At 35.7% G+C, this 10,155-nt stretch overlaps 1 protein-coding gene across 6 annotated transcripts in view; it reads right to left on the bottom strand.

Annotated features, from left to right (window-relative positions):
• The window catches only part of Glcci1 (glucocorticoid induced 1), a 76,896-nt gene that overhangs the window by 30,220 nt on the left and 36,521 nt on the right, over nt 1-10,155 (bottom strand). For all 6 annotated transcript variants that reach the window (XM_021164341.1, XM_021164342.2, XM_021164344.2 and 3 more), the window contains exon 3: nt 8,534-8,620. In XM_021164341.1, the coding sequence (XP_021020000.1) occupies nt 8,534-8,620 (87 nt within the window). The remainder of the gene's footprint in view (nt 1-8,533; nt 8,621-10,155) is intronic.

Raw genomic sequence — 10,155 nt, 5'->3', positions numbered from 1 at the left:
TCATCTGGGATTAAAGGTGTGGTGGAACACACCTTTAATCTGGGCTACACCTTCTGCTGGAGACAATATAAGGACATTGGAAGAAGGGAGTCTAGCTCTTGCTCCTTCACCTGCTTGCCGTGTGAGACTGAGTAACTGCTAGATCCTTGGACTTCCATTCACAGCTGCGACTGAACCATTGTTGGGCTGCCGACTGTAAGTCATCAATAAATTCTTTTACTATATAGAGACTACCCATAAGTTCTGTGACTCTAGAGAACTCTGACTAATACAGACCCTGTTATAGCTGTCTTGTATGAGGGTATGCCAGTGCCTGGCAAATACAGAAGTGGATGCCCACAGTCATCTATATATGGAACACAGGGCCCCCTATGGAGGAACTAGAGAAAGTACCCAAGGAGCTAAAGGGATCTGCAACCCTATAGGTGGAACAACAATATGAACTAACTAGTTCCCCCCCAGAGCTCGTGTCTGTAGCTGCATATGTAGCAGAAGATGGCCTAGTTGGACATCACAGGGAAGAGAGGCCCCTTGGTCTTGCAAACTTTATATGCCCCAGTACAGGGAAATGCCAGGGCCAAGAAGCGGGAGTGGGTGGGTAGGGGAGCATGGCAGAGGGAGGGTATAGGGAACTTTCAGAATAGCATTTGAAATGTAAGTAAAGAAAAAAATGTAATAAAAATAAATAAATAATTTTTTTAAAAAAGAAAAAAAGAAGAAACTAATGTGCTTCTTATGGGACCGTAATTCTCATGAAGACTCCTGTTTCTGTATGGGATTTCTCATTCCTCCACACCTCCCACCTGTCTTTCCATCTTTCATCATATGACTGGCCAAAGGCAAAACAAGACGGGGCTGTCTACTCTTAAGGCTCTTGACCTCCTCACTTTCAGAAGGAATCCTTTTTTATTTATTTTATACATTACTTAGGCTCTAATGAAGACTAGATTAACAAAAGAACTATTAAGAATTTGGGGGAGGCTTTAACACTATTACTTTTTGTCATAAAGAAGATGGTAGCATTAATTAATCAGTAATTATTCTTTGTACATCTAGAATAAGCTGTTTTATGTTGTCTATCAGATAAAATATAAGCACAAAGTATTAAAATTATATAAATTTTCTCAAACACAATGTACTATGAAACTACATAAATATGTTACATAAGTAACTGAGACATCAGAAAACACAATAAGGCAATTAATATTAAAATCTATAAATGCTCAATGTAAAAGACATGACATGTTGAGGAAATTAATTTTTACTGGTGGTAAATAATGGGGAAATAGTACAACCACCCAAAGTGGGGAATAACTAGTCCTTACTATCAAGATGTTACACTTTTTTTCACATTTGTGACTTATAGATCTCTCATATAGTATCTTTGCAAAAGACATAAACAAGTAAGATTACGATAATATTCTTTTCCTTGCTCAAGTTTTTAATGGCTTAATTTTCTTTTGGAGAGCATTAGTTTTCATGCGAAAAGAAATTAAAATTAGTAGGTAACCACTATTAAATCATGACAAATTATTCTCTATGACAGAAGGTAAATGGGATCTCAAATTGTACAAGTTATTTTATTAGGATGTAAGTTATAAAATTAGGTGTTTTTTTGAATATTATGATGTTTCAGTGGCATCTGAAAACTGGAAGTGCTTATATAAAACAGTTTGGTATGCCTACAAATTAAAGCAATTTTTAATTACTCATTTTAAAGGTAAATCTTTAAAATTGATTAATCTTAATTAATCTCTTATGGCTTCTTACACATTAAAATGAAACAGAAACCTTTTCTTCTATGTAGACTTTAAAAACCGTAGAAAGAAAAGCTTAAAAAAATTTCCTATCCCATAGTTCTTGGAATGCCAAATCAACAGTATAGACCTGTAGTTTCTAAAACTGTTATCTGTTGTATTATAATAGCTATGCTCTTGTTTACAATCAGCAGGCATCAAAATAAAAAGCCTATCTTCATTTATATATATTCCATTTTAGACGTAGAAAAAATGATAAGTGAGACTGCCATTCCATAAAGTCCTCTTAGTTTCAAAATGCAGGAGGCTCCTGCATTTATTAAGCCCACAGAGACAAGAGGGGCACACTTACACAACATGGCAACTGAAAACACTATAGCTTTGTACAGTCTTTATTTAAAAGTCCTTTCTTTCCCAGTTGATGGGAAAAGAGCCCCCCTGGTATATGAAGCCACATCTTCTCTCCAACCACAGTACCCATGGAGAACACACAAAAGTGTCCCCTGGAGGAAAGGCAAGGGAAGTTATATTTCTGCTTATTTTAGTGCCAAATTCTGCCTAAAATAACCTTTGTAAGCCTATATCCCACTGCATTATATCAAAGTAACAGTCTTCTCTTCAGTGAGTCATCTACTGGGAGTTCCGTGATGAAATGCCCAACACAACCTTCCATTCAAAATAGAACATGTAGTTACATAAGGTATGGTTGGTTTGTTTTAAAAGAACTATAGATGGTTATTTTTTTGTCTAAAAGTTTATTTTCTACTTTGTTGGCTTAAGAAAACCATAGCAGTGGGATAGAGTTCAGTCTTGGGACTTTTGCAAGAGAAGGCATCAAAAAGAAAGCTAATCCAAACCAGGAAAATTACATAGCAAAATGTCATCAGCAAAAAATTATTGTTGCTAGTGAGTCCTTGCCCACAGTTATCACTGCACCAAGATGAAAGCACTACAATACTAAAGGTTCTGAGAACTTCAGGGTTCTTAGTTCTGAAGTTAAAACAACTTGGTCAGCATGTCTGTCACTGCTATTCTAAAAGTTCTCAATAGTATTTGCTACAAAAGACTATTGCCCACAGTGGCTAGAGTCTAATCCATCCTTTTAGCATGGTTCAAAGTTGACATTCCATAGTAAAACTGGGATTTGAACAAAATGGCACAAAGCCGGATGACTTGAATTCTACCCATGGGACCTACAAAGTGAAGGAAAAAACCTAATTCTTGTAAGTTGTACTCTGACCTTCACTAGCCTGTGGAGATATGCACATATATATGTGCAGATATGCATCCATACAAACACAGATTAAATGAATAATATATTAAAATGTAAAGGCAGGAATACTACCCTAGGAAGGCATACAAGATATTCAGCAAGTATAAAGAAACTGAAAACAAAGATTTGATGACATACATGGGTAAAGACAATATCTAAATGGCCAATGTACAAAGAAAAGATGTTCAACATTATCCTTATCAGAAAAATGTAACAGACAGACAGTAAGCACCAAATTCTGGCAAAGTTATAAAACAACTGTAACTCTCCACGTACTACTGAGATTGGAGGTGGGAGTATCTTTTATTTTAATAGGATAGACTTCATGTAAATTTTCTTCTGCAAGAACTGCTTACATCTTTAACCTAAGGGGAAAGCCATGTCCAATCTATAGAGTAAGCAGTGTCAGTACTGTTTTCTAGAAGGGAAAGTGGCAGTTCAAGTTAAAGTTATGTTCTAACAAACCTAAATGAAAACTTGATGAAGAGCAATCCTGATACTGCATTAGGAGTGCTGGGAGCTATAGTTTCCAGAAATGAGCTGGCAGGAAAAAGACCTCAGAAGTGTGTAACTACAATATCCTATTTCGGTTATTGGTATTTTTACAAGTGGTGCACTAGAACATTCTTTCTTAGTACAAATAGACATCGTTATAGTGTGACTATATCACTTGTCAAGTGCAGGTGACAAAATTTTAAACATATTATAATTTGCTATGCTAAGATGTTCTAACGATGCATATTCTGACTGGTAGCATATGCTTTCTAACCACTGTTCAGAGTGACTTGAAGGCTAGTTTGTTTATGACTATGTCAATCACTAATAAAAAATAATGATCAAAGTTTGATAAATAACTGTTTATTGAGTAGTAAAGCACCATAGAAGTTATGGTACCACTTAAGTCATTAACTGGTGTGTTTGGTCTCCAACGAAAGAATATGAGCTAAGTACTATTATTACCACCCCAATTAAGAGGAATGAACAGAGGATAGAAACATTTTGTTGTTGTTGTTGTTGTTTTGTTGTTGTTTTTTCAAGACAGGGTTTCTCCGTATAGCCCTGGCTGTCCTGAAGCTCACTTTGTAGACCAGGCTGGCCTCGAACTCAGAAATCCACCTGCCTCTGCCTCCCAAGTGCTGGGATTAAAGGCGTGCGCCACCACGCCCGGCTAGAATAGAAAGATTGTTAAAGCTTAATACATTTGCATTAAATGTTCAAAGTCAAGCGTGAATTAAATGGAACTCTGGAGTCTGCTCTCTTTATATACTATAGTTACATTCCACCAAACTATCCTGTCTGAAGAAACAAGATAAAAAGTTAAAAGAAGCTAATTTTATGAAAGTAAATAAACCAGAATAAGACATTTAGCAGGAGATGCATTGTCCTCCCAAGGGCCTATGTGTTACTAGGGCTGGTTCTCAGCCTGTGGTGCTACTTGAAGGTTGTGGAAACAAACGTTAAGACGTAAGTCTCATGGAAAGGTCAGGTCACTGGGTGTGTGCTGGGATTATGCAGGTACCCACATCCTCCTGTCTTTCTTGACTTCCCAGCCACCATGGATTACAAAGCCTCCTCTACCACATGCTTCAGTGATGAGCTGCATCACCACAGGCCAAAGAAACAGAGCCCAGTGACTACGGACGAAACGTCTGAGACCATGTGCCAAAATTACCCTTTCTTCCTTTTCAACTGCTTATCTTACAGATTTTGGTATAGTATTAGAAAGCGAAGTCAACCACCAAACTATCCTGTCTGAAGAAACAAGATAAAAAGTTAAAAGAAGCTAAATTTTATGAAAGTAAATAAACCAGAATAAGACATTTAGCAGGAGATGCATTGTATCACTTGCTTTTTCTAAATAACCATAAACGACAATCTAATTTTTCTAAAAATGAAACTGGCTTTAAATCTTGGGCTGTTATTAATTTTGATATTAAACAGGGAGTATATAACAAGCTTTAATGCAAAAAAAACCAAGCTTTAATGCTTTTAAATATTACGTATATCCTTAGAAACAGTCTACAGTCTAGCTAAAAGCAAATTGATTCCTATACATTCATATATCTGTCCAAATACAATCTTACATAAATGACCCAGGGATAGACAGAGACAGCTCACATACAAAAATCGCAAACGCAGCTTGCTTTAAGAGAACTTTCATAAACAACGTTTTAACACAGAAGTGTATTTATAACTATCAATACAGTATCAACAAATGTAGCAGACTGTGCTGATTAGATCTTACTGCCAGCTTGGCAAAACTGAAGAGTCTCTTGGAATGAAGGAACCTCAGTTCAAGAATAACCCAAATCAGACTGTTCTGTGGCCATGGCCATGAGCAACTGTCATGACTGGTGATTGACATGGGAAGGCCCGGCCTACTGTGGGCAGCAACATTCCTAGGCAAGTGAACTAAGGTTGTATAAAAAGCTACTTTATCGTGAGTCAGGGAGCAAGCAAGAAGACAAAGCAAGAAGCAGAGGTAGTGCTCTGCTATGGCTCATCCAACGCCCTGCCCTGACTCCCCTCTCACAATGAACTGTACTCTGAAAGATTAAAAATGTTTCTTCCTTTAAGTTGCTTTTGGCTTACTACAATAAAGAAAAGTAACAAGATCACAGACTAACTTTTCAAAAACATTCCCAAAATTATATCCATTTTTCAGGTGGTAAAACACTTAAAAATAAAGTACCTTTGCCATGTGAGAAACCTAATAAAGACATGGTAAGTCTTGTCTTTGCCCGTCCATTTCTAACCCCTGTTTAGTACTTCACAATGCTGTACAAGTGATCCACTATTAATGTTTAACTACAAATATGTGCCACTCAGAATCTCAACCACTTCACTGAGCAACTTCCTTAATGTCAAAGATATAATAAGCTATAAAACTGAAAGAACAACAAAACCTTGACAAAACAAGGTTTTGAACAAAACATTAATGATCTCTCTTTCTCTCTCTCTCTCCCTCCCCGCCTCCCTTTCTCCCCTCCTGTGCGTGTGTGTGTGTGTGTGTGTGTGTGTGTGTACACAGAACTGCCCTTTAAGTTATAGTCTCTTACAATCTAAACTGGGTTTTCCAAAGGCATTTTGAATCTCCTTTGCAATTATTCTTCCACTTCAAACAAAAATACCACAACTTATACTATTCTAACCCAAGTTTTCATAAATAAAATTGCTCAATTATTTTCATTACATCTAGAGCACTGAAATATTTATTTTGACAATTTTGTTTGGCTTTATGGTTGTTTTACAGGGAGAACAATCAATTCTTCTAATTTCAGTGTTCCCTCTTAGTAGCAAATATCATGTGTTACTATAGACATTCATTTACACCACAGCCATGTGAGATACTCGCAATATGTCTGGAACTATACTGAACTGAGACAAAATAACAAATTTGGCTTTTCCATTATTTATATATATATTCTACAAGTGATGTTTATTTCAGCCTAGATGTATTAAACCAAGCTTCTTTTTACTCTGATCCTGATAAAGAAATCTACTTTCAGTATGTATTTGGGAAAGAGGTAGGCCAGAATTATAGATTTTCTACATTCACAACATTAAAAAGTGGCTAAAAATGAAATCATAGACAGTATCATGCTATTAGACCAGTTGGTTTAGACATCACAGTGTGTGAGAAACCTGACAACTTAAAGTATATAAAAAATTAATACTGGTAGGTCTGAAACTCTGCATAGGAAAAGCATTCAAGAGAAAAGCTGAGATTGAAGAGCTGGCTCAGCAGTCATCAGTACTTGCTGTTGTGGAAGACCCAGGTTTGATTCATAGTAACTCCAGGTCCAGGAGAACCATGGCCCTTTTCTGGCCATCATTAGCACTAGAAGCATGTAGTTCACATACAGACAAGTGGGCATATACACATATAAATAAAATCTGAGAGAATGTCTATGCTTAACACACAGCAAAACTGGCTTACTGCCAAACTTGCAGAAATTTCAAGGAGACAACAGTGATACAAATTAGCAGTAAAACTAAGTGATTTCATTGAGTTCAAAATATAAAAACTGTGCATTTTGTCAGCTTAACACAGCTACAATTACCTGGGAAGAGGAACCTCAACTGAGAAAGACGTCTCCATCAGATTGGCCGGTAGGCAACTTTATAGGGCATTTTCTAGATTAATGATTGATATGGGAAGGTTCACTCACTATGAGCAGTGGCACACCTGGAGAGGCGGTCCTGGGTTGTATAAGAAAGGTACGTAGGCAAGCCATGTGTGATGGTTTGTATATCCTTGGACCAGGGAGTGGCAGCATCTGAAGGTGTGACCTTGTTGAAATAGGTGTGACCTGTGTCACTGTGGGTGTGGATATAAAATCCTCACCCTAGTTGCCTGAAAGTCAGTCTTCCGCAAGCAGCCTTTGGATGAAGACATAGAACTCTCAGCTCCTCCTGCGCCATGCCTGCCTGGATGCTGTCATGCTCCCACCTTGATGATAATGGACTGAACCTCTGAACCTGTAAGCCAGCCCCAATTAAATGTTGTTGTTTTATAAGACTTGCCTTGGTCATGGTGTCTGTTCACAGCAGTAAAACCCTAACTAATACACCATGTGTAACAAAAAGCAAGTTAGCAGCACTTCTTCATGGTCTCTGCTTTAATTCCTGCTTTGGTTTTCCTGAATCTATAACCTGTAATCTATAACCTGTAAACTGAAATAAACCCTTTCTTCCCCAAGTTGCTTCTGGTCATGGTGTTTTATCATAGCACTAGAAAGGAAATCAAAGCATACTTAGTGACCTCTGCTAAGTAATCATGAGTACAGTAGTGACCTTAAAAGACGAGTTCTCACCACTGAGAAGATGCAACAAAGATGAGATAGTCGTCTTCAGAAGAAGCGCTTACCTAAGAGATCTCTCAACTAGATATTTTAACTCTAGGTTTCTACAGCTTTGAAACGACAAGTAGGTAAGAATTAAAATGATTTATAAAGATAAAACTAACAGGAAAAAATAATATAGTATAAATATAGGTGTTATTCTAATAAATCACAGAGTAGATCATTTCTACAAGATTTGGCTTCTACTGTACTACTGGGTCCCAAAAGGTCATAATAAGTTACATATCATAAAAAAGCTACCAGAAAACAAAAAGTACTATCTTATCATTGTATAAAGCTATGATATATGGTTCTACTTGCTGTGACTTAAAAAAAAGCAAGCTAAGGGAGAAATAAAGATAACTAAAAACAGTGATATAAAGATTATTATACAAGACCAGAGTTCATTCTAGAAAAGCTACAGTTGATGGGGTACCCAGATATTTATTGAGAATATAAAAATTACAAACAAGAAAAATTCACTTTTGAACAAAATGTAAGATTCAACTCTGTATGAGAAAATAGGTTACAATAAAGGGAAGTCTAACAACTATTGGAAAATAGTAAAAAAAAACAAAAAAAAACCAAAAAAAAAAAAAAAAAAAACCAACCCATGGAGATCTAAACAAGCCTTAGAATGAAATAAAAAAATAACTTACCTCTTTCAGTTGATCAGCACTTCCCCATGATGCAGAACGCTGATGTGATCGTTTCTCTGCTCCCTCTTCTGCCCAGCAACTAGGTGTCTTTAAAACCAACCAGACAAATCAAATGTTAAGAAATGGAAATGTCACTACTACTTAATTTCAAGCAACCATAATACTTCCCTAGCATTTATAAAACCTTTTAAATGTTAATTAATCAGACCTGATAAATCTGAGACATCTGAGTCATCTACATTAAAAATCATTTGATACTTTCACCTCAGCATTAATAATAGCAAATTCTAATAAAATCATGAAGACTTACATACTGAGGTTTGTTTGTTTGTCTTGATATGGTTTTAGTTTTTGAGTCAGGCTTTCTCTGTGTAGCACTGGTATCTGGAATTGACTTTGTAGACCAGACTGGTCTAGAACGCAAGAAATTTGCCTGCCTCTCTGCCTCCCAAGTACTGGGATTAAAGGCATGCATAACCACTTCCCAGATTACATACTGAAATTTTATAGAGAAAAACTAAAACAGACAGAAGATAAAAAGAACTTTCAGAACCATTTGTAGTATGGATGGCTTATGTAACAAACATCTGTCTAGATGGTCATTTTACTAAGAGAAGAAAATATTGACAGGATTCTCTTTGGGGAAAAGGATTAGTCAACTTCATTTTAAAAATACAGTTAATAAAAAACCTAACAGAAAAAAAAATAAAAACAAATATAAATCAAATGTATTGATTTAAAATGAAAGTAATGCAGTTTTTTAAAAAAAAAAAATGAAGCTACTCTGAAAGTTATTTAAAGTAAACTATAATTCTCAATTATTTAGGAACTGATACATATTAACTAAAGTATAACACTAATTTAACCTTAAGTATTGCCATAAAGTAAGAAATTTAGGAGTTCTGTTAAAACAAAATAAAAAACGTTAAAATATCACAATTTAACACTGGAGAAAAATCTAGTATAATGTAAATTAGAAAAGATGAAAACCCAGAGACAATGAGTAATGATTGCCACAATAAATACATGTGGCATTAAAATGTTTTTTGTATTGCATGCACTTGAGAATCTGCATAATGAGATAAAGAAGCCATCATTCCAGTATATTTATACAGTTCGAATGCTTATGAGCATCTTTAAAATTACTCCCTCTTAAAAGTGTCAATTGTCTAAAACCAACTAGTGACAATTGAATAGCAATTAAGAGAAGAGCAAAGCTGTTTGAGGGTTTGCTATTAAAGAGAGGCATTTCATCAACTGAACAGTATCTTATTCAACTGACAAGAAGAATAAGAAATAATACATTTAATAATGTTTGTCAGAAATTATCAAAATTTACTAACTTTAATGCTAGATAGGACAACCTGAAAATAAATAGCCCTCAAATAATATTATCTTTAATAATCTATTACAGAATTTTTCCTTTGTGACTTTTGTCAAAATTTCGAGGTTTTGCATAACTTGACACTTAGATTTCTTCTAAGTAGCACTCTTTTGCCACAAAACCCAAAAACAAAAGATCACAACATTTATAAACCAAAAGTACAGTCACAGAAAAAATTTAGTAGAGAAATCAGGCCTGAGTAGGGCCAAAAGCCTCTTCCGGTCAGAAAAGCACCGGG

This window comes from Mus caroli, chromosome 6 (genome assembly GCF_900094665.2).
Source record: "Mus caroli chromosome 6, CAROLI_EIJ_v1.1, whole genome shotgun sequence".
NCBI classification, from domain to species: domain Eukaryota; kingdom Metazoa; phylum Chordata; class Mammalia; order Rodentia; family Muridae; genus Mus; species Mus caroli.
The sequence above is the reverse complement of the archived record's forward strand: the minus strand, read 5'-3'. Positions and strand labels throughout refer to the sequence as shown.